The sequence below is a fragment of the Dermacentor albipictus genome, chromosome 4 (assembly GCF_038994185.2).
Source record: "Dermacentor albipictus isolate Rhodes 1998 colony chromosome 4, USDA_Dalb.pri_finalv2, whole genome shotgun sequence".
Taxonomy (NCBI): Eukaryota; Metazoa; Arthropoda; class Arachnida; order Ixodida; family Ixodidae; genus Dermacentor; species Dermacentor albipictus.
Genome location: NC_091824.1, coordinates 10,185,306 through 10,211,045, shown reverse-complemented (window position 1 = coordinate 10,211,045; position 25,740 = coordinate 10,185,306). Strand labels below are relative to the sequence as shown.

The following is a 25,740-nucleotide window of genomic DNA, read 5'->3' as shown; positions in this document are numbered from 1 at the left end:
GGCCCACTAATCAATCCGCACTCGTTCACAGCAGTGTTCAAGAGGGTTGTCATCCTTTATGCCAAAGAAACAAATCACTGCGCAGCAGACCGTAAGTTTGATGTTTCTGAATGGGTGGTGCGAGTTGCAACTGCAGCGAAGCAAAATTTTCACCTCGGACGGCAAGTGAGGAATTTCCTTTGTGCCAAAGTATGGACGCTTTCCGGAGCTGTAGGCCGAGCTTGCGGCGTACATCGCTGAAATGCGTGATCAATCCCTGCCAGTGAAGTGCGACATGGTCATGAAACAAGCCTGGATCTTCGCCTTTTAAGGACCTGCTCCGCCGTGAGTACAACAAGTGGCTGGCGGCAGAAGACCGTGAACTTACGCCAATCGGACCTGCTAAGAGAGCCTGCCTGACGGCTGCGTGTGGTTGGGTGCATTCTTAGAGTGGGCTGCTGTTCCACAAGATGTAGTGGTGCGGTCGTTTGCCAAATGTGGAATTTCGCTGGACGACGACACGCTGTGGGACTGTAGCAGCAATGATGATGGCAGCACTAGCGAAGACTAGTAGTACAGTGACCATGTCAGCTACTACTAAATTTTCGTTATAGAATGCACCCTCGGGTATGCTCTTCCTTTTTTTTTTCCTGTCACATGATATAGGGGGGTTGACCTACATTCGAGTTGACTAACAATTATGAAAATATGGTATTACATTAAATGTACCTGTGAAACAGACATGAAAGAGCAATGACGGGGCGGTCTTCTAAGGACTGAAATGCAAGGCCTTGTTTTATTCGGCTACTGCTTGAACAATAGTCGTAGTTGCCAGAGATTAATCTAGCTGCCCTATTCCGAACAGCTCCCAACATATGGATTAGATAATCTTGATATGGTGACCGTGTGGATGAAGGGTATTCTAGTTGTGGGTGAACATAAGTAAGATATGCTAATTTTCGTTCATTAGAAGGCGAATTATGCAAGTTTCTATGCAGGTAGCTGAGAGATTGATATCCGGAAAACTAAAAGCAGCAACCGTTGGAGGTGTGGTGGCTGCTGTTCGTCGAACTTACGAAGATCCTCCGCTGCCACCTAAGATGCCGGAAAGACTATTTAGACGACACACCAACGAGACGTCGCCATCCCAACGATGCCTAGAAGCAAAGAATGCACCAACCAAAGACCTGACGACGCGACATACCAGCCACACCTCAATGCAGTGCAGCCGTGACCTGACGTCAAGACCTAACTGCAATGCAAGACAAACAACAACCGACCTCAACGTGCTTCTCGACGGCCGCGAGTCACCGTCTTAGTGGACACAGGAGCCGACTACTCTATAATCAGTGGATTGTTCACTGCAAAGTTGAAGAAAGTCAAGACTGCATGGGACGTCCCTCAAATTTGGACAGCTGGAAGACACCTCATAATGCCAACTGGAATTTGCACAGCAATTGCAGTTCATGACTGGACCTGCCCGGCCACACTCGTTGTCCTCCAACAGTGCTTGCGAGATTTAATTCTCGGCATGGACTTCCTGAACCAACAAGGCTCCATCATCGACCTAAGGTTGAAGTTGATAACGCTGTCTACAGACCAAGCGATACCGAAGGAGAAGCTTCCCAGTCATCAATGTGCCTTGAGTGTACTTCAGGACCAAGCGAGCATCTCGCCTAACTCCAGCATTGTCATTTCCGTCAGCAGCGAAACACTCGCAGACATAGAGTACGTTGAGTGCACCCAACATCTACTGCTTGATAGCGAAATTTGCATCGCAAGAGGGATCGCTCGACTGCACGGAGGGAAAGCGAAAGTGATGCTAACAAACTTAAGCCAGCAACAAGGGCACGGCAATCGCATACATGGAGGAAAGCAGATCAACTAGGGCACGAAAATCGCTTACATGGAGGAAAGCATATCAAGAAGGGCACGACAATCGCGTACACGGAGGAAACTGTGGAAACCAGCAATGTGTATGTCCTCTCAGATTCTGCCGCATCTGTGTCGACAACGATAGTACCCGAACCAGTCTTCGAAATAAATCCAAGTCTCAGTATGATTAAGCAACAACAGCTTGAAAATCTTGTCCAACGATACAAAGGCTGCTTTCGACATCATCAAAGATTTGGCAAATACCAGTTGCAAAGCATCGCATAATTACCGAAGAGTGCACTCGACCATTCCGCCAGAGCCTTTATCGAGTTTTGACGTGAAGCTATAAAACAACAAGTCGATGAAATGCTGCGCGACGACATCAACCAGCCATTTAAAGGCCGGTGGGAATCTCCTGTTGTTTTAGTGAAGAAAAAGGATGGAAGCCTACGTTTTTCCATCGATTATCATCGAATGAACAAGATCACGAAGAAGGACGTATACACCCTCCCACAAATAGACGACGTATTGGATCGGCTCTGCAATGCTAAATATTTCTCGTCGGCCATCAGTCATCCGGGCTCACTCTGAAGCCTGAAAAGTGCTGCTTTGCTTACAATGAGCTTCTGTTCCTGGGCCACATCATCAGGAAATCTGGAGTACTCCACGACCCGCAGCAGACAGCTGACATCACAAAGTTCCAGCTGCCCATAGACAAGAAGGCAATGCGTAGATTCCTTGGCACATGTGCCTACTACAGGCGCTTTGTCAAGGACTTTTCATGCATCACTAAGTCACTGACACATCTAACTAAATGTGATGTCCAGTTCAAGTGGGAAACACCACAGGCCGATGCATTTCAAGAACCCAAATGATGCATGCAGTTGCCACTGGTACTTGCGCACTTCGATGAGGATGCCAATACAGAAATACAGACTGATGCCAGTAGCTTAGGCCTTGATGCTGTCCTAGTCCAGAGGAAAGATGGATTTGAACGGGCGATAGCTTACGCTAGCCGGTCACTGTCAAAAGTGGAAGGCAATTATTCTACGACTGAAAAAGAATGCCTCGCCATCGTTTGGGCTACAAAAATATTTTGCCCTTACCTATATGGCGGGCCATTCAAAGTCGCCAGAAACCATCACGCACTGTGTTGGCTAGCGAACTTAAAGGACCCTTCAGAACAGCTGGTGCAGTGGAGCCTGAGACTGCAAGAATATGACATCAGTGTAACGTACAAGTCCGGACGAAAACACTCCCATGCTCATTTGACCATTGACCCGTCGCCACAAGATGAGGATGACGACACCTTCATAGGGATAATAAGTGCCGAAGACTTCGCTGAACAGCAACATGCAGACCTGGAGCTAAAAAGCCTCATTGAGTATTTGGAAGGGCACACCAACATTTTCCCTAGGGCACTTCAGCGATGACTGTCTTCGTTTTCGCTTCAAAACAACCTACTCGTAAAGGAGACCTTCTCACCAGTCTGCGCCAACTACCTTCTTGTTGTTCCCTCAGCACTGCATCCAGAAGTACTGCACGCCCTACATGACAATCCGACCGCTGGGCACCTCGGATTCTCCAACACGCTATCGAGGATACAGGAAAAGTATTACAGGATGCGCCTGACCGCCGACGTCGCCCGTTACATCACGACATGCTAAGACTGCCAGCGACGCAAGACACCACCGACAAGGCCAGTGGGATTACTACAGCCGATCAAGCCTCCTTGCCGACCATTTCAGCAGATTGGAATAAACTTGTTGGGGCGCTTTCCGACGTCAACAACCGGAAATAAGTGGATTGTCGTGGCGACGGATTACCTCATCTGCTTTGCTGAAACGAAAGCTCTGTCGCAAGGCAGCACAGTTGAAGTGGCGAAATCCTTCGTCAAGTACATCCTGCTGCGACATGGTGCCCCAGAAGTCCTTATCACCGCCAGAGGAATGGCCTTGACAGCAGAGCTCACCCATGCCATTCTGCAATACAGCCAGACAAGCCACAGGAGGACAACTGCCCAGCACCCGCAGACGAGTGGTCTTATGGAGCGCCTCAACAAGACCCTCGCCGACATGCTAGCAATGTACGTCGAGGTCAAACACAAGACCTGGGATACCATCCTGCCATACGTAACCTTTGCTTACAACAAGGTGGTGCAAGAAACAACACAGATCACGCCATTCAAATTTGTTTTTGGCAGGAACCCGATGACGGCTCTCGACGCGATGCTGCCACATGTCAACAACAACGAGAATCTTGATGTCACCACCTATCTCCAGCGCGCCGAAGAAGCCTGCAGATCAAGAACCAGTAGAGGATCAACAGCCGACACTACAACCTTCAATGACGCGATGTCAAGTACCAGCCCGGTGACCATGTTTGGGTTTGGACCCCAGTACGCCGACGAGGACTTAGCGAGAAGCTTTTATGCTGTTACAGTAAAACCTTGTTAAAACGTACCCGCTTAAACAGTAGTTTCGTTTTAAAAGTAGTAAAGTCAAATCCCCGATCCTGCAGCTGTTGACGATAATGTGTTTTGTCTCCGCATAAACCGTACCAGCTTATTGCGTACGTATCGGTTAACACGGCGGTGCGTCATCTCTATTGGGTCACCCGGCAGAACAACAAGCATGAGAGATCGGAACCATGGATCAGAACAATGGTCTCCAAGAGCCCTGTGCGTGTGAAGCCACATCAACATGAACGTCATGATGAAGCTAGGATAAAAAAAGATGCCAGGTGCTCAGCACAGAAGAAAAAATTAGACATTGTGCTATCAAAAGTGACACGAAGTCGGCACTGGCACGCAACAGGGATCTGCTGTTGACTATGGTGTGTGACATTTGGAATGCAAAGCAGCAGTTCTTCAGCAGCGCTACTGTGACTGCGAAGAGATGTCGGCAACAAGGTTCGACTTTTCGCCATCATTGCCTCTGTTGTGGGCGAAATGTTGCCTAGAAACAGTGATGAGGACGGCACGGAAAGTGACAGCACAAGCGATTCAGGCCCGAAAGTGGCAGAAGCTGCACGTTACATCAGCCTCGTGAATGCAATTGTCATGACAAGAACATCACCCCACAATGAAAAAGGCACCCTGCGACATCTCTAGCGCTACCGCACCCATGCAAGGAGAACATGCAACGCCAATGAGGAATCTGCCATGCGAGTGTTTGCCGAGAAGAGGGGGCTGGCTGAAAAGCTGGCTCGCAGCTTCAGTAAGTTTGGGGCTGTGGTCATCGCTGTTAGGCTGCCACGGTATCAAACAAAAACAACACTTTTGTTGCGCGAAGTGAATAAATACTGGTATTTTTTCCCCTTTCATCGCACTCTCTCCGAGTTCCATTTTTGACAGGTAAGTCGGCAATCTCATGCTATTTTGGTTAAGCAGTGCTACCGCTTAGCGCATTCTTTTTCCGTGATCCGACCACCTGTGGTTTAACTAGGTTTCACTGTATTTTGGACCCAACAAGACCAAGCGACGCACTGCCGCAATCGACAATGAGGTCATACCAGACGGCATTTTGCTATCACAGCGGCGCCGCTCACGACCCGAAATGGCCCATGTTGGTTGACTTAAGCTGTTATACCAATGCTAACAAACTTTGGGACTTTGCATAGCTGAAATCTGGAGCTTCTTTTTATGGACTGTGTTACTTTGAACTTTGTTTCTTTGTTGTTTTGTTACTTTTGCTTAATAAGTGTCCTTTTGTGTTTCGCTCGTTAATGATTGTAGCATCAGGACAATGCTTTTTAAGAGGGGGTATTGGCACAGTACTTGTTTCTGTTTATCGGGTGACGGAATTTCACTGCCCAACAAATGGTATCGCACAATGCAGGATGCGTCTGCATGTATCGGAAGTATTCCGAAAGTTATCAATGGCTCTATCCACTGTCTGTTGTCACCGAACCTTGTGTAATCTATTTCACCATGTGACGCGAGTGGTGTAGAACTTTCTGGAAAACACGCGGGCGCCAGCGATTACTCTGGAACCGTTGACGACTGACTTATAAAAGCCGACACGCCTGACCTGCTGATCGCGGACTGTGTTCGCCACTATCGCTGTTCTTTGAGTCTAACTCTCTTTTGCGTGCACAGGTCTGCCCAATAAAACGCTAGTTTCATCATTCACAGGTTTGCTGCCTTCTTTACCGTGACTACCACGTGACAATATGCAACACCCACCTGTGCCTTGACGGGGATCTGCTCGTGACCAACCCACTCTTGTTCATAGATTTCACTAAGTGTGTCCATGAGCGCCTTGCTGGCCAGCTGCAGACTCTTGATGCACAGCACATAGTTCTTGAACTCCTTCTGCAGCTTGGCTGCTGCCGTCTGAAACAACAACACTAATGTGCTGAAATTGCTACAAACGTGTACTACACTGTGGCTGACCCTTGCTTTAAGCGCTCCACTGCTTAAGCACGGATGGCCTCGTGGAGCACAAAAAAATAAAAAATGATGATGTCATGGTCTGACATGGCTCTACCAATCCACAGCATTGTCCTTAAGCTAAATAGATGGTGATCTGTCTGTGCACACAACCCCGATGACTATGCCAACCACTGGCAGCAGCTGCCTGCCATGCCAGTGCTCAATCAAGGGGTTTCTGCTCTCCTCCACCTGCCGCGGTTATGACAGGGGAACTATACTCTCACGTTGATGTTTCCCACATCACGGGGCTGTCGTACTTTGGACAGCCTTGTGCTGCATAACATCTGTAATCCAAGAGTCCTCCCTACCACCACGAATTAATGACCTGGCTGACACCTATCTTGCTCTATCTTGCACACATTTTGCTATTGCATAATCCCCAATGTCACCCTGGTGCTCTCCCAATCAATGCACATTAGGACACACCTTTCTTATGTGCATCACCCCTGATTACTTCTCTGTGCACAAGCAGATTGTTACAATGTGGCGTAACAGTGCTAGAGATCAGGCCAGTTGGTTTTCCATTATGTAACTTTGTAGCACGGAAACAAAGGACAAGCCAGAAGGGCAATCGTTTTCTTTGTGTCTACGAAATTATACTGTACAATGTGGCGTGTTCGACGCAAGAAACTAGCCTCAGACTTGAGTGTAGAGTGGGCAGGATCAAGATGCTGTTTAGCAAAACTTAACTATTCATGTACATGGTGAAAGAGACGAGAGAGGATAAAACACCAAGAAGGGTGTTTATTTCATACAACTCTACTCCCCTAAATGTCCCTAGATGAGTAAGCCCCAATATTCTCAGAATTCTTTTCTTCAGCACTGTGATTAGCAACTTGGTCAAGCTCACTTAGGACAGACATCTGCTAACACATCATCTCATTCGTGGTGGAGCCTGACACATACCACAAAGCTCTGCTGCTGCATACAGGACCCCTTTTGCTTTCTCAGTGTGTAATGGAAGTGCTTAATGCAGCACTGGTAAATACCCTCCCATAAATATGGCCTTGTCACTGACAGGTCACCCGCAGGCGAGTTGGAACAGGACCACGCAGCATACCACTCAGGCCAATAATGGTAGTGGGCCAGCAGTGACTGGGCTGGTGAAGACCTGCTGCTTCACTCATAATATTAGTGTTGCACGGGCATGCAAAAATGGGTGCCTGCAAGGAGACGTCTGGCTAGACATCATTCTATAGTGTCCAGACAGCATACTATGAAGTGTCCAGCCCAGTCCTTTTTATCAACAGCTGATACAGTGTGCATCATGTTATGGTGTGTCCAGCACTACAATTGCCTGTGCCGGGCTAAATACCCACTATCTCAAGTTTGCTTTTCTGTTAGACAGCCAACACTAATTGCACCTTTTTATATAAAATGTCCAACAATGCTCAATGCAAGTGCCAACATTGTATTTGTGTTAGAATGCAGAGTAAAGAATACAGAAACAAAAGGAGAAGCACAGAAAATACAAGTAGCATTGCCCTGCTATTAAGCCAATGTTGAGTTGTAGCAGCACTTTTGCAAAACGCTGACGCGATGCGTGTGGATATTTTTTCCCAACATTGGGCACTTTACAAACAAAAGGTGGTGTGCTGCCTAAGGTGAACCTTGGTATTGTGGCTTTTCACTAGAACAGCATCTTCTCCCATTCGAGTGCCATTCCCAATCTCCCCAAGAATAACAATATATGCCATCAAATTAACCCGATCACATGTTGAAGGCACACCTCTGTTTATGAGAAAGGTCAATAATGAAACTTGAATAAAATTAAGGTATGCAGAAAAAGAAATGTGAAACTTCCCTTAACACTGTCACTGCGAGGAAAAATGCTGAATTAATGGAAGAAACACAATAGCTGCTTCATCTGTGTTCTCACCTGTTGCCTTGTGAAGTTGTACAAGTACACTTCGAAAACCTCATCCTTTGTCTTGTCTGCTCGCCCAAGGTTTTGCAATATCTGCACAAAGGAGGTTGTGAGAACTCCGTTAAGACATTGGTAACACTGAGAAACACCACATACAGCACAAAGAGAGCGTGCCATGAATTGATTACACAAGTATATCACTTGCCTCTCTAATGTTTATTACGATACTAACATAGTCCAGGTAAACTAAAAACTCCGGGATAAAAATATTTTGAGAAGCACCATTGTCCATCTGATTGTGGTAGCTGTTTCCTCTATGTAGGAAGATTGACTGCCAGAACTTTAAGACTATTCCATGCATATTGTCGTGAGAGGAAAAGGCAAGCAGTCAGTTCCAAGGCAACGGTTGTTTACTGTTCGTTTCTGTTGCAGCTACCACACATTCTTCATCCTCGGCTTCCAGCGTTATTAACGCGTGGCATTACCCTTCCCACTTCCCTAAAAAAGAGACTACACGAAAGTTAAGGCAAAAAAAATTTGGGAACAGGTTAAATACACCAAGGTGAAAATGAAAGAAATGTGAGACAATGGACCTGAGAACAGGGACCGCACCACGAAGTCTGTGAATGGGAGTGAGTGCGAGTGGTAGGGCTTCATACTGGTAATGTGAATAATGTCAGAGGAATGTGGTCTACAAGAGTGGCGTGATGTTTCGGCTGGGACAACTTCGTAGTTGACAGGACTTAGGTGATGAAAAATTATGTAAAGTCCAAAGTAATGGCGCAATAATGTTTCTGAGTGGCCTAATTGACGTAAAGGGGTCCAAATCCATACGAGATCTCCCGGTTGGATGCTAAGTCTTGGTAGCGTATGCTATATGTATTGACAAGCATCTTTGTTGACACAGGATTCATTGCTGTGCAAGGTGCCGTGCTTCTTCGGCATGCTGAACAAAAGCGTCTGTATCTGGTGCGGTTGGTTGAGATGCAGTTGGTAGGAGCATCACATTGAGCATAGTGGTGACATCGTGTCCATAGACCAGAGAAAAAGGAAGAAACCCGGTGGTTTGTTGAAGTGTTATACGCTAATGTCACATGTGGGAGCAGTTCGTCCCAATTTTTATGATCTGTGGCGACATACATGGAAAGCATATCTGCAATCATTTTGTTGAGACGCTCAGTTAACCCGGTTGTATGCAGGTGATATGCAGTTGCCATACGGTGTGTTGTTCCACTCAGCTGCAGAATGTCTCTGACCAACTGCACGGTAAAGGCCATACGACAGTCTGCAATGATGACAGCAGAAGCACCATGTCGAAAGACAATATTTTTTTGCAAAAAAGTTGGCTACATCTGAAGCACTAGGTCACTGAACAGCTTGGGTTTTGCAGTATTGAGCGAGGTAATCGGTGGCAACAACGATCCAACGGTTGTCAGTTAATACTGGGAAATGGGCCAAGTAAATCCATCTCGACTCTGCGCCGCTCACGCTTTCGCGTTTCAGTCGTTTCGTTATTACGTAGTGCTGCGCTGGTTTTGCTGGTTTGCGAAACTGACTAACTGCAAGTAGCAGAGGATTCAATTTTAATGTGATGTCACAGGATGCCCCAATAGTCTACGCCACTTGACCAAAAAGTAGCTGCAGCAGCGAATCCACTTTGACTCGGTACCGCCATCTGTCAGGCGCCGTTTTACTCAACAACGGCAGCAAAGGGCAGTGATGGCATATGCAACGTCACCACTCTCCCGGTCCCCACTCCCCCGGTTGCACCCTTCAGGTGCAATTTTCTCATAAACTAAGTGTTTTCATGGCACAAGAAAAGCGTTGCGAGGTTTCTGAAATGGTCTAGTTCACATCGGCTTGTCATTTGCCTTTAATGTCTTTCTAACGTCGAAACCATGAAATATGCGCCTCGCATGGGTTGGTCGCGTTGCTTCGTACGGATGGAATGCGAAAGTTCGAACTCCGCCCTTGAATGGTTGTTAGCCTAAGAAAACAGGGTATGAGGCAGGGATTCCACGCCTCAATCGTGATGGGATTCGCCTCAGGCTGAATGTGGCAACCTTGGGTTTGAGTACCTCCGATGGCCTGCAGCACTTCGTTGAGATATTTCCAAAACAGCGAAAAGCTTGGCAGGTGGGAGCAGGGCCGGGTGGCGTGTGCGAGTCACAGGTGGCCGAGTATTCAAACTTTATGCTTGCATTTTGGCGCGTTTTGCTGCTGCTGCCATGGGCGGTTGTCCGCTTCTGCTGCACAGGAGCTCCACATTGCTTGGAAGTGCGACGTGATTGTCAGGGCAGAATTGCTGTCGCTTATGTGGTTGTTGCTGGGGTTGAGTACGTCGAATGGGTTGGGAGAACAAAATTGACTGGCCACTGTGCCGCGCGCGTGACATGAGTGTCCGTTGATTTGAAGGCAGTTGGTTGTAGCGTTGACTGGGCGCTTGTTAGTCATGAAGGGGTTATGTAAATCACATGTGCCGCCTTGAGTTTGGGAGCGTTAGGCTCAAAAAAAGAAATCCTTACCTCAGTAAGGAAGCCTTCATTGCTGCGAGGCCACCTTATGTCATTCAGAAAGCTTCCTTACTGAGGGGCCCTCGGTGAAGGCTTCCTTGGTGCTTCCTCAGTACAAGGTTGCTCCGTAGCTACCTTCATGCGTCCTTACGCTGCTCCTGGCCCTGAAGGAGCACTTCATTTCACCACTGGCGCACATGATGTTTGCTTGCGCATGCGCATTGTCACCCACCTGCGGAGAAGCCTGAGCGCGATGCCTGGAGTCAGCGTTCATTTCGGTCGCACATTCGGTATGAGTAGCGTCTCACAACGGCTGCGTGCTAGTGTTGCTGGAACAGTTTTGCGCTCGACTGCGGTGGTTTCTCGTGCTGAGTAAACAAAACTGGAAGGAAGCGTCCATGCTTCTCCATATCAGCAATTCAATTTAACAATTATGTGACCATTCAGCTTTCTTTTTATTGAATAAAGGCGTTCATGTAAAGCTTATAAAAGATGCTCTTGAATCCAGGAGCACGGCAACCATTCCTTACGCGAGGACGATCGAAGGCTCCCTTCAGATCACGCTTGCTTTTTAGATTGGTCTTTCGCTGTAAGGAGGCCTCGCGTAAGGTTAGGAAGCGGTCTAAGGAACGTTTCATTGTTTGGCCCTTAGATGCGGGCACTGACTGGTCGTTCGTCTGCATAGCAACCATTCTCACTTGGGTTGGCTGGATTGCAGAGTTGGGGGACTGGTCTGGGAGGGGCGAAATAGTTGGTTCCACGGCATCACAGTTGATTTTTTGATTGAGAAGAAATTGCTGCTGGTGGCATGCATGGGGCTCAGCAGGCAGTGGTAGGGCGGCAGAGGATGGCTCGGGAGCAGACAACAGTGAGAGAGGTACCAGAACTGGAAGGAGCTGGCGGGGCTTTGTTCGCTGTTCATCTGTGTGATCCACCACAGTGAGGCTTATCGCTGAAACAGCAGCTACGCTTGCCTTTAGGTGCCTATCAGTGCCGAGCTGGAGGTAAAAACAACTTGAGACGTTGTCCAGGAATGCTGGAGAAGCGGTTAAGTATATTGGCCGGTCAAAGGGCCAAGTTCCGAAAGTGTTTTTGGGAAATTAGGAAAAATTGACGGATCATTGCGAACATAGAACTAATCACTTGCACGCTTGCAGCACCCTCTCCGGCGGCATCTCGTAGCCAAGGTCACCATAAAACCCATCTTGCACGGCACTACACTTTTGCAATACACTACTACTCCGCTATCCACCTCATTGTTACACGGCACCCTCCTCCTCCGCTTTCCTCCTCGTGCTCTCTTCGCTATCCCCTTTTTTCATCTCTCTATTGCGCTCCGCGTTCGCTTTCCTCTTTCGGTGTGCTCGTTAGCTTGATTACGAGGGGCAATGACGAGGCTCGCCGCAGGAATGGGTGCCCAAGAGCTGCGATCTAATAAATGCAGATTTTAATGCTCGATAAACGTCGCCTTGGATGTTTGAAGGAAAAAAAATAGATACTTTAAAGTCCGATAGAATTCCTAGTGTCTGAGGGCGATGTCTGCAGGACATCTTGTCAGCTACTCTTCCCCCCCCCCCCTTTTTTTTAATGAGAAGTGGGAAAAAATTGTGTGAAACCGGCGATGTGATACATATATACGTATATATATTGCTACGTGCTATTCGAGGAAGATACGCCGACACTTGGATGTAATGGGGCGTACCCATAAGCGGTCGCCGGCTGCTCCGAGGATGATGACGTGCCTTGTTTGATGTTGGCTGGTTCCATGTTGGCCAGTGTATGCTATCTCTTGTACATACAGTGTGTAAATAGTTTACCCACTGTGTTTTCACGTAAGATTTATTTGGTGGAGGTGCGGGTATACTTCCGACGAGGGTGCTTCGCAGCGGACGCCACCTCAAATCAACCGCCATGCCTCCAGGTGATGACACGTCACCACCAGCTATGCCTGCGAAGCACTACCCAGTTTTATTGCCCTCGCACAACCCCGCAATTTGAAGACCTTTTCCAGGTCGAGCAGCGTTGATGTGGGTGAGTGGCTCAGCATGTACGAGTGAGTCAGCAAACAGAATGGCTGGTATCGAACTATAATGCTGGCAAACAATTTTATCTCGGCAGCAACCCCCGCGTCTGGTTTCGCACCCGTGAGGACGATCTCACCAGTTGGGACACTCAAGCAGCAACTCCACGACCTATTCGGCCACCCGTTTCGATGACAGCTTGCCTCCAAGAAACAACTGGTGGTACATACCCAGACGTCAACTGAGCCTTGTTTGTAGTATATACAGGACATCCTGGCCTTGTGTCTACAAGCTGACGAGATGTTCGAGGCGGACAAGATCACCCATATATTGAAGAGTATCGCAAATGACGCGTTCAATCTGCTCGTCTTCACCAATGTGACCATTGTGGAGAGTGTGTCATAAAAGAGTGCCGCCATCTAAAGCAAGCAAAATGCCGGTGCATCTTGCCTCAGTTCGAGCGTCTACGGAATAATGCTGCAATGTTGTCCTGCGAGGCAACTCCTTGTCAGCCATTTTCATCACGCGACGTAACCTGCATCGTCCGCCAAGAACTCGAGGTCGCATATCTGTATCTGAGACCTGGACGCCCACTGTTTCACTGAACCAGGCCGTTGCACCCCTGGAATTTGCGATCCTCCTCTACTGTCTGCGAAATGAACACTCCTAATGCCACCCTAGTCTCAGCAGGCAGGCCTCATCATAGACCATACGCCTTTCATCGTTCTAGAAACCTGTCGGAATGGAGAACAGCTAGCCGACAATAATTTCTGCTGCAGCCGAGCTAGACACAGTACTCGCAACAGCCGCAGCCAGTGGTCCTTTCCGCCCCATAGCCCACTTCCCGCCCTTCAGTACTGCAAGCGCATATCCGCCCCGCACCAAATCCTCTGCACCCAATGTCCCCAAGGAAGGTAGCTGCGCTACGGCCAGTCACCTCCGCCGCATTGCAGTCCATCTTCTTCACTGTCCTTCAGCCGTCACCGGAAAATTAGGCTGCGCACTTCTGCAGGTGAAGCTACACTGTCGACCTGGACCCAAATTCCTTGGCTTCCCCCTTACATGCCCACCAGAACATTCTTTAAGTCCACGTCGACGACGTCCTTGTCAGAGCTTTGGTCGTTACTTGGGTGCACATCTCGGTCATGAATGCCCGTTTTCGTTACCGCATGAAGATCCTTACACCTCCCACGACCCCAGTCATATGTGTTGCCCACGGTGCGACGGCCATTGTCGTTGTAATGTGTACAGCTCGGGTTACTGCTGCTGGTCACCAGGTGGTAATTACTTTTACGGCACTTGCACAGTGCCCTCACAGCCTCATACATTTTCTGTCTGCTCATTCCGCTCGGATTGATTGCTCTGCCGGTGTCCTCTGCCTTGAACTGGGTTGCCTCAGTAAACCCAGTGACCAACCTCCTCCATCTCACTTACACTGCAGAGATTTTGTTCGCCTACCATCTAAAACCGTGACGTATGTCGAATTGTCCCATTCGCCAGCTGTACCAGATGGCGACTACTATGCGACGCCTCTTACTGAAGTCCTGCTCACACATGGCGTCATTGCACCCTACACAGTCTTGAACATTATAGCTAACAGCACCTGCCTTCCACTTGTGAACATTGGCTTCGTCAACCAAGTACTTATTCAGAAGCTTTCCATAGGCCGCCTCTGCCACCTGCAAGACTTTCAGCTAGAAGCTCTTGTGCTAGATGTAACATGTCTTCCGAAGGGCACTCCTATGTCAACTAGTGGCAGCCGCGAAATTCGCAGCACGATTGCCAATGACCTTCTATTTGAGCACACCGAAGCCCTTAGACGTATTCTCGTGCTGTACCGTGATATTTTCAACTTTGGTAATCAGTCTTTTGGCCAGACGTCCGTGGTCGCACATTTCATACATACAGGTGCCCTGATCGAGTATCTGCATTTGAGCGATGTGTTATTCAGCAGGGGTCAACAAAATGGCGGCGAACAACATTATTGAGCCATCCTCCAGTCACTTGGCATACCGTTCTAATTGAAAAGAAGATTGGATCATGGTGCTTCTGTGTGGACTATCGCCACCTCAACCACTTCACGAAGACACTTACCCATTAACAAGAATTGATGATGCCCTTGATTGTATGTATGGTGCTGCTTACTACTATTAACCTTCGACCTGGATATTTGCAGATTGCTGTAGACCAAATAGACCAAGAAAGAACGGCTTTTGTAAACCCCTATAGGCTTTACTCGTTCAAGGTCATGCCTTTCGGTCTGCGTAATGCCCCAGCCACATTCGAGCAAATTATGTAGACATGTAATGCGAGCAGGAAGTTACGGACGGAGACAAATGTGGTCGCCCGACCACTGCCTTTATTCTTTGTCTTCCTCTCCTTTCACACACGGTCCTTCTGTCCACCGTCACACATTGCCCCTTCCCCCAAGAGAGCATGCGGAACAAGCAACATGAGAGGGAGCAAGGAGAGAATAAATAAAAATATGATAAGGTGCAGTTACTACATTGTTCTGGCTTTAAACACACATACTACATCTTCAGAGAAATGTGCGGTAGTCCGGTGACGTCCAGTAGACTTCAGGTGGCCGAGTCTGGCTGTTGCACTCTGGACGACAGATGCATGCCCTGATGAAGGAAAGTTTGGACAGATGGCAGCTGTGGAAACTGAGATGTTGTGGCGGCTTGCAGACACGCGGTGTCTCTTGCTGAAACATTCAGTGGTCCGAGCTGTTGAGGCGACTGCTGTTGCTCCGGTATGCCAGGAGAGTGTCCGTGGCCTTTTCGCCGTCGCATGCGGTGTCGTCGCAGTTGACCTCGCAATAGGCGCAGTCTTTAACGGTGGCATAGAAGAGGTCTTTGGTGAAGATTTTTCCTAGAAAGGCTATGTACTTGGGTTCGCCTCTTGTTTAGTTGATTGGCGAGTTCGCCCCCTTCTTGTTGTCGCATTCATGGTTTCGACAACGCTCTTCGTCATCGCCTGTGCCGAAATCATCATCGTGGTTGCTGATGTTGTTGATGGAGTTTATTTTGATCTTTCTGATGTCATTGCACGAGCTGTTGAGCTACCATTCCATCAGAATATGTTTGACTTGTTCCCCAAATTGACGTGGTGATCTGTGGGTAGCTGGTACAATGCTCGCTTTTGGGAGACTTGTCCGGTGGCAAAAGGTTTGTGCCAGGCTTTCAGAAAACTTGCGAGGCTGCTGCAATGACATCACGAATAGGCGCTACTGTCATTTGGCAGCGTGCAATGCTTAGGGTTTGCGATGCTTCTGCAGTGGTAGCGGTTCTTTGGGGTGTTGTACGCTGAATAATGTCTGTGTGTTGCGATGCGGTTCGATCTCCTAATGTACGTGGTTCATCTGCTGCTGCTGAAAGTGGATATGAAAAGAGCACACACTAGTGGTGGTTTTCTTGCGTTGTCTTGGCAGGAATGCAGTCTGCTTCATGCTACCTGTGGAATAGCGGCATTGTTTCCTTGACTGGTGCGAATGGTACCATAGCCTGAATTAATGCAGCTTGAGATCCTAGATGCTCGATTACTGGAGGGTGTAGCAGTAGGTGTGGCTTCGGCACGCGCTTCACGTGATAAGTGGCTCTGGAAAGCTTGGGTTGCAATGCCCGAAGGAAGCAATTTTGTGAAACATGGGCTGTGGAATGAGCTTTAAAGAAGAACTGCGCGACTTGAAACCAGGCGGCAGGCCATGCATACAAGAAGCAGTGAACGCATCTTATGCTTCAACATTGACAGGTGTCCGATGGCAGAATAAAGACGTGCGTAACGGCAACTTTTGCGCGGAGAAACCTGGTGGAAGGTTTGCTCTCGAAGAAAAGCGACGTGGATATCGCTCAGCGAATGAAGGCTTTACTTTGTGCATTCTGCAAGATGAAATTATGCTAGGTGCATAATTCAACATAGTCTTTCCAGGAGGTTCACTACAGGGGGAAACTCGTCAACGATCTATGGGGCTTTGTTTGGAACTGATGATGATGTGGAGATGGCATGTGGCTCCGATGACCCGATTGCAATTCTGCTGGATAAGGTCTGCACTTTGAATTGGCTGATCATTTATCATCTTTGATTTTGTTTCACGATTCATCGTTTTCAAATATGGGTGTGAGGTAGAAGCCTCACCGGTCACGCATTTATTGAAGTTGGCGACGATCTCCCATTCCGACCATGATGCAACAGATGCGTGGAACTCGAAGAGGTGGAACCAGTCTTCCACAGGCCCAACGTCCGCTGATGCGGTGCATATGTCCAAGGCTTGCGGTCATGATGCTGGACAGTGGGGGAGCTGTGTGCTCAGGGTTCACAGCGTGGTGTAGAAGACTTCCATGCTGATGTGCGGCTGATGAGGGGGCTGCCAGGTCTGTATCTTACCATCACAATATATATATTATAGTGTAATTATAGTGCAAATGACGGTGGCCTGCCCCGGACCCCTATGTGTTGCACTGTACTTATCGGAGAGGCAGGAGGCGTGTCGAGTAAGCTCCTTAGCAGCACTTAGTAATGTGGTGAACGCGGTTTAAATCGTGGATACAGGACCTCAAAGAGGTGCAACGTAATGTTAATGCGTGTCTGGCATTTACCGTAAAATCGCCACAGATTTCTATTTCTTTTTCATGGGGCAGTCCAAACACACCTGAAGTACATCAACTAGATTCGTGACAATCTCCAGTAGACATTGTAAACTCTGGAGTCAGATGTCCCACGAACATTCGTCGAACACCTGTATAGTTCATTGGGATGTGCTGGGTATGTAATTATAGATACGAAGCCCTCATACTTATTGCTGCGAAAGGCATATGAAATTCGTACCAAATATGACAAGAGTCTCAGCGCATAAAAACCTCAGTGGTCAATGTGGTTATATACAGCATATAATTTATTTATTAATTGGGTACTGCTATACCCTGTATTCCAGGCCCAGGAATGCACTTTACAGAATGCTCTGCAGAATGTGATATGTTGCAGTTGAATAACAAAAGAATACAATGTACAAACACAGGTCTGGACAACGCAGACTGAGAATTGCGACTGATGTGTCGGGCATGGCGTTCAATATGGTAACGCAATTCAACAATTCTGAGAAAAATAGCAATAAAAAGAGAGCAAGAAAAGAAATAGAAATTGCGTAAAGCACTCAAATCCATCATCGCGGAAAGCATCAAGCAACCCAGAAATCGCGATGATCCAGATGATGCGTGTTCGGCCCATGTCGATAAGGACAGAAACACGTAATGGAGCTCAGGGAAATCAATCTGGATTGTGATAGACGTGTCAGGCATGATGCGCAGTAGGGTAGCATAATTTGACAATGCAGAAAAAAAAAAGAAAAAGAGCAGTCGAAGGAAGCACGCAAAAGAGCTGTGGGGTTCTCCTCCGTGCTCTTGGGACAAAGGAACGACAACACAGTAGTGCAAACAATCACAAGGGTATTTATTGCACCTTTTATAGATCAATGCCTGCTAGCCGAGTTGCTATCCACAAAACATGCCGATGGGCGCGCGACAAATCTAGAAGTCCGACTCACCGCGACCGGAAGCGAGCGAATATGTTCGCCCCATGCTGGATCCCAACGCCTGGTCGTTCGCGTGTATAGTCACGCGAATCGTGGCGCATTCGCAGGCGGCCACGCGAGGCAGTCTCGCAGAAGCATGGGTCGGCGCGCACGTGGGAGACGTCCCCCGCCATGCGCTGACCCGCCGGGAAAGAGGGTCGCTGCACGTGCGGCACGGCACGTCCGTCCCGCTGGCTGTCTCGAACCCAAAGAGAGAACGCCTTGTCTCTCCCGCACCCAAGTAACCCCGCATGGATGGATGGATGGATGTTATGAGCGTCCCCTTTGGAACGGGACGGTGGCTTGCGCCACCAAGCTCTTGCTACTATGCTGCCTAATATCCTACCTAGGTTAACCAATGAAAAAAAAAAAAAAACCACTATGAACTACCACGTCCAAATTTTCTGATACCCTATTGCGAACTGTGGTTTTCTACGTCTCCGTCCTTTGTCGTTTCCCTACTTTTCTTCCACCAATCCTCCAATCGCCTCTTACTGATGTCTATTGCGGACCTGTTTGCTTTACCACTGCTCCCGCTGAACCCAAGGGCTTCAAGGAGGCCAGTGGTGCCTAAATCGACCGCTGGATAGACGTCTTCACATTCTAATAAAATATGCTCCGTCGTTTCCCTAGCTTTACCGCAGCAAGCACATGCTTCTTCCTTCTTATATCTCGCTTTATAAGTGCGTGTTGTAAGGCATCCCGATCTCGCTTCGAAAAGTAATGAGCTTCCCTTTGAGTTATCATAAATGGTTTCTTTCCTAATTTCGTTTTTTCCCCTTAAGTAGTTACTCATGGCACGTTTTTTTTCCATTGCCGCCACCCATGAAATTATTTCAGCCTCTCCGACTCTCCGCTTGACCTTCTTTGTTGCTGTGTTGCCGACAATACAGGCCGCATACTTGCTGGTAAGCTTCCTGGTTCCTTTCCTCCACTGTGAATCAATCTTTTTCCTGTACAGATACCTCAACGCTCTCCCAGCCCATTTACTTTCTACCATATTCCTCAATCGTTCTTCGTAATCAATTTTACTGTGAGCTTCCCTTACTTCAAAACTTGTCCAGCCCATATCATCCTGCACAGCTTCATTTGTAGTCTTCCCGTGAGCGCCCAATGCGAGGCGTCCCACTGACCTTTGGTTCCCATCGAGTCCTGATTGTACCCCTGATTTAAAGCAAACAACTGCATTTCCAAAAGTAAGTCCTGGAACCATTACCCCTTTCCACATACCTCGGAGGACCTCGTACCTATTGTATCCCCATAGCGCTCTGTGCTTCATTATGGCTGCATTTCTCTTCCCCTTGACTGTTATGGTTTTTTCCTGTGTTTCCATATATCCGTTGCCTTCGTTTATCCATATACCAAGGTATTTATATTCTGTTACCCGAGGTATTTCTTGGCCCTGTATCTCCACTGTCTCTTCACTGTTTTCATTGAATACAATAACACCTGATTTTCTAACACTAAATTTCAAACCTAAATTGTTGCCTTCCTGTCCACAGATATTAGCCAGACGTTGCAAATCACTTTGCTTGTTTGCGAGCAACACAATGTCGTCCGCATAAAATGAACCTGGGAGTTGCTGCTCTATTACTGTACCTGCCTGTTTGTATGAGAGATTAAACCTGATATTACTTCCTTCTAGCGCCCTCTCCATCCTCACCATGTACGTCATAAACAGAAGCGGGGTTAAAGGGCACCCCTGCCTCAGTCCCTTGTTGATATGAACTTTCTCCGCGCTCCTCATCCCTTCCCATTCAACGCAAACAGTATTTTCTAGGTAAATCTCTCTCAAAAGCTGTATACAATCGTTACCTAAGCCTTCCCCTTCCAGAATATCCCACAAAATGCTGCGGTCTACGTTGTCGTATGCTCCTGTAATGTCCAAAAAGGCCACATACAACGGTCTGCTTTCTGCTTTTGATATTTCAATACACTGAGTAAGAACAAACAAGCTATCATCCAAACGCCTACCTATTCTAAAGCCATTCTGAAGCTCTCCCAAAATGCCATTATTTTCTGCCCATGCTTGAAGCTTTAATTTGATTGCCTGCATTGCTAGCCTGTATATTACCGATGTAATGGTCAACGGTCTATACGAGTGAATTCTGTCTTTCTCCCCCTTACCTTTATAAATTAAATTCATTCTACTTTGTCGCCAACTGTCTGGTATTCGTCTATCTTTTAAAGTTTTTTCAACTGCTTTTACGAGAGCTTCCTTACTTGTTGGTCCCAGTTCATTTATCAGCCTAACGGGAACCTCGTCTAGCCCTGTGGCTGTGCGCGCTTAGGAATTTTCTCTTCCGCTTTCTTCCAGTTAAAATTTGTAAGCACTAGCTCCTTTCCCCCTTGGGTCTCTTTCATGCTCTTTTTTTCTTCAAATACAACCTCGTCCTTGCCTTGGAAAGATTCGGCTGTTACTTTTAGGATGCAATTTATTGCTGCTTCTCCTTCCAGTCTGTTTTCATCTTCGCCTAGGATATGTTGTTGTATTGTTGTTGACTTCCTGCCTAATAATTTTATGCGATTCCAAAATATTCTAGGTGCGGCCTTCTTTTTCTCACGTATTTCTGACAACCAACTTTCACTTTCACCTTTTAATTTTGCTTGCACCAGTATTTGAACCATAGACTTTTTCTCCCGGTATATTTCCCATTTACTGGTTACTTCATCCTGTGGCAACTGCGCCTTCTTCGCCTGCCTGTGCTCTCGAGATGCTTTCTGTCGTTCGGCGATCGCTTCTCGTATCTCCTTGATCCACCAGCTTTTCGGTTTCTTTTTTCCTTTCCAATGAACATGTTTCCCTTTCCGTATTTCTGTCGTTACTATACTTAGAAGCTCACCATATTCCCACCCCTTACTTGGCGACTTGCCAATTTCTTCCTCCACTCTAGTGACTATATTTGCTATTTGTTCAGAGTTCAAATTTGGACTGGCCATCTTGCTTTCGTTGCTCTCTTTCCCAACTACATATCCCATTTTCAAAATCATTCGTTTATGGCCACTCCCTATGCTGCTAAACCCTTCCTCATCGATGACCATTTCTCTCAACTTATCATGAATTCCTTCTGTCGTCAGACAGTAATCAATGGTCGATTGCCGGTTTCCCACTTCCCACGTGATCTGTCCTTCACACTTAGGCCCTGTATTCACGATCACGAGGTTATGTTGCTCGCAAAGGTCTAGCATTGACTTCCCGTTATTGTCGGTATAGCCATCTAAATCCTGTATGTGGGCATACAGCATATGTGGGCCCGCAGCAGCGCAACACTAGCGCCATCTCTCGCACTGCGCCTGTACCACACGGACCGCCGCGTGCGCGGCGAAGCCGCACTACAGGAGACGCGCTATGCGGGAAAAACATCAGGGGAGGCGCGAGGGTCGCGCATCCCCACAGAGCATCGAGAAAGCACCATTATCGAAAGGGCAACAAATGAACTGCGAGCATTAAAAATGTGTGATGGTTTATATCACGCGTTGCTTGACATATCGTGGTAAGGACTTTTTAATTTTATGTGTTATATATAGTGGTTGCGAGAGCAGAAAGCGCACTTAACAGCATCTCTGGGGAAGCTGTTTCATTTGCGAATGGTTTGGGAGAAAACGAATTCTTAAAGATGTTAGTTCTGCAATAAAAATATCGCTTCTCTGGAATAAAAAGAACGGGTGGGGCGCTGTGCGAATGGTCTGAAATATATATTTTTCGTGCTTCCAAGCTTATCATAATACATCAGCTATCAGATTTGAGCCTTTCACGATACAGTCTTATTTGAAGAGGCTAGATTTGAAGAACTTAAAAGAGCAGCTTGCGACATTTTCGAACTGTATGAATTAAACGTAAACCCAGCTGTCTTCCGCTGAACATTTTAGAGTTTGCTTATGTTTGTATGTGCATGTGGATCCCAGACTATCACTGCATATTTGAGTATAGGCCTTATGTAAGCTTTGTATGCCAGAAGTTTTAGTTCCCTTGAAGCTTTGTTTTAAGTGTTCTCTGCAAGTACCGATGTTGCCTCATGCCGTGATTGCTCCATCGAAGATCAGATTTAATAACCCATAAGTATTTACACCTAGAAACTACCGACAAACAGTTTCCATTAATGTTATAAGTGAAACTAAGTGGGTTATTATGCGTAACTGTGATTGTTACCAAGGTGTGATTTTCATCTGCCACGAACACCCAGTTTTAATCTGGGCTAAGGATTTCTTCGGAACCACCTTATCATCGGAACAGCAGATTTCATTGTATAAGATGCAATCATCTGCAATTATACGTATTTTGACCAGTATATCCTAAAAGATATGATATATGAAAATTAAGAAAAATAATGGCTCAAGAACGGAGCCCTGTGGAGTGCCTGAGTGAACAAGTGCAGAGACTGAATTTTCGCTGTCAATGGACACAGACTGCTGCATAGAAGACAGGTATGCTATAAACAACGCAAGGAGGGAATCATTATTAATTATTGATTTTAGCTTGAAAAGCAGTTTAGGATGCGAAACACGATCAAAAACTTTTTCAAAATTGAGGAATATGGTATCAATTTGACTAGATTTATCCAATCCGGTGGCAAGGTCATGGACAGTCTGGAGCAGCTGGGTTGTTGTAGAGACGACTTGTGGGAAACCATGTTGGCGGCTGTCAATTATATGATTATGCTCAATAAAAGTAGAAACATGTTTAAAAATAATGTGTTCAAATACTTTGGTGCAGAGAAGAGAAATTAGTCGGTAGGAGGTAACAAGCAATGGGTCATCTATATTGGGTATTGGAGTTATTGTGGTGTATTTCCAGTCACTGGGAAGTATGGCATGACAACCACTTTTGTAATATCAAGCATATTATTTTTGCACACTACTCAGCATATCAGTTAAGGAAAGCATTAGGAATTCTGTCTATCCCAAATGACTTTTCAATGCCTAAATTAAGCGAAATCAATATTATGCCCCACTCATTGATGGTGATGTCCATCAATGGGTGGAACTTCGTGAAACATGGAAAATTGTCGAACGACACCGTCACCATCAGTAAACATGTAACAGCAGTAATTCTCTAGCACTTCAGCCTCTTATCCGTTCTATCAGTACCGTTTATTAAGAGACATGCAACAGGTTTCTTCTTTTACAGAAAAGATGATGCCAGAATTTTTCTCAGGATATGGGAAGTCATTTAAATACGCACTTTGATAATAGTCTTTTGCTCACTTTATGTCGAGCTTCAGTCAAGCATGCGGCTCGGATAAGTTATCAGCGCTAAGGGTACAAGGGCGTTGCCGGTGTTGTTTGCTTGCCTTTACGACTTTCCGTCCCAGTCAAACGATATCTTTCGTCATCCAAGGATTCATAATACACTGTCGCTTCTGTTTCCAAGGGACAAAATTGTTCATCCACTGCTAGATCGTATCCTTGAAAAAGCACCACAGGTAGTCGACAGATACATGGCTTGATTCGTACCACGACACAAAACAAAAAAGAATCTAATGCATCTAGTATGTCAGCGTCACTGGCTTGTGTAAATCCAAGAACCAGCATCTCCCTTTCCCGCGACTCAGAAACATGGGTCACCCTGTTTCTGTGGGACAAGTCATTGTATGATCGGATATTCTTTCAAAAATATGCACTGCCGGATTCTGCGTCAGCAGGGCATTGTTGACAAGAAACAGACCTAGAATTGATGTGCTTTCTCTGTCAACGCACGTAGCTTGTTTTACGAGCTGCGTTAAACCACGAAGAAAGACAATGGGTAGTTTTGGTTTCAAGTGCGCATAAGTTTTACGCACGTAAACATGCCGCATCCATGGGACGCTTACAGTTTTGCGTACACAGGAGTCTGCTGGTGTAGGCCTGGCAAACGTTTAGATCGTTGCTTCGGCGAGGTCTACTGGCACGTACAGTTGCAGACAGATTAAAATGGACCACAGCTTAGGCGGCCGAAGCGGCTGCAAGGCCGCCCCACGGCACTGCTCTCGCACTTCAAGCACTCACAACGAGAGCACCCTGAGTGACGTCAAACTTCGCTTACGCACCCTTGCTCTCGCACTGGTGCTTGTCATGCCTGATAAATTTCTAGTGCGGCGTTCGGCTGCTCTGCTGCTGATGGTCGGAACGAAAGGGTGCGTGAATCGCCAGTTGTTAGCACTTTAAACTGTCACGCAGTAGCGGATGGCCGCAGGCCATCAGACTGGAGCAATGTGAAGGAACCAGAAGCCGACATTTTGTTTTTTGGCGATTTGCAGTCGCGGACACAATACAATGAAGCATGGTTGCGATTGAAAAACGTGGACCAGTGGCAATTAGTGAAAAAGGCGCCTGTTGTCAAGACGTCTGCTCTTGCACGCGTGTCCCTTTTAGCTCGCAGCCTCTCCAAACATTTAACATCGGTTTAGTGCTATTTAATCGTAGGAAGCAGCGCGAGATGATGCCGCTGTAGCCGCAACGTCTGATGTGCTGCCAGGATGGGTTGTTGCGGGCACGATTGTTCTCTGCGTCCAGCTCGCGCTGCTGCTGACAGCTGCCACCTTGAAAGGCCCTTCCCCAGGTTCCATAGCAAATTTTGGTCATACGCTGCAAGTTGTTACATGTCCTGTACGCTTTTAAACAAATGTACACCCTTTGGAGTGTATATTTGTCACAACAATAATAGTCATCTGTCGCACCTGCATTTCCTTGAAAACGCTGCACTCGCTACTTTCCTGTCGGGAATGCTCTGTCATGCTGATAAGGGCATGCCGTTCGCGACTTGGAAGTACTGGGCTCGCCACGTTAAAGAAAGGAAATGCGGACAAGACAGATGACTATTATTGTTGTGTGGCAAACCGGTGCAATTTCGCTTAAGAGTGTAGGGAGCATTCTGCCACAAAAAAAATTTCAAATTGGCTCATTAGTAGCCGGGATAAATATTTCAGTGCCGCGAACCCAGCATCTCAGCAGGTGGACTCCACTGCCAAGCAAGACGCCCTTCACTCGCTCCGTCTAGGCTCCCGTACCCTTCCCCCACACCATTCTCCCGCACCATTCTCCCACCGCACCATTCTCCCACCGCACCATTCTCCCACCGCACCATTCTCCCACCACACCATTCTCCCACCACACCATTCTCCCACCACACCATTCTCCCACCACACCATTCTCCCACCACACCATTCTCCCACCACACCATTCTCCCACCACACCATTCTCCCACCACACCATTCTCCCACCACACCATTCTCCCACCACACCATTCTCCCACCACACCATTCTCCCACCACACCATTCTCCCACACCATTCTCCCACACCATTCTCCCACACCATTCTCCCACACCATTCTCCCACACCAGACCTCAAGGATCGCGTGTCGCATACGTCACAGGCCCTGCGTGCCTTCGTTTTTTTTTTTCTTCCTCGGGTTTTTTTTCCCGGCACTACGCACCTCCGCTGACAGCGTTGCCAGCGTCCTGCGCAAGCTGTTGTCTCGTTCGCCCAGCACACGATTTTGCGC

General features: G+C 47.3%; 1 protein-coding gene across 10 annotated transcripts in view; it reads right to left on the bottom strand.

Annotated features, from left to right (window-relative positions):
- Positions 1–25,740, bottom strand: part of Amph (amphiphysin) — a 284,018-nt gene that overhangs the window by 181,176 nt on the left and 77,102 nt on the right. For all 10 annotated transcript variants that reach the window (XM_065442446.1, XM_065442449.1, XM_065442448.1 and 7 more), the window contains exons 2-3: positions 8,169–8,249; positions 6,041–6,190 (exon numbers count right to left, since the gene is read on the bottom strand). In XM_065442446.1, the coding sequence (XP_065298518.1) occupies positions 6,041–6,190; positions 8,169–8,249 (231 nt within the window). The remainder of the gene's footprint in view (positions 1–6,040; positions 6,191–8,168; positions 8,250–25,740) is intronic.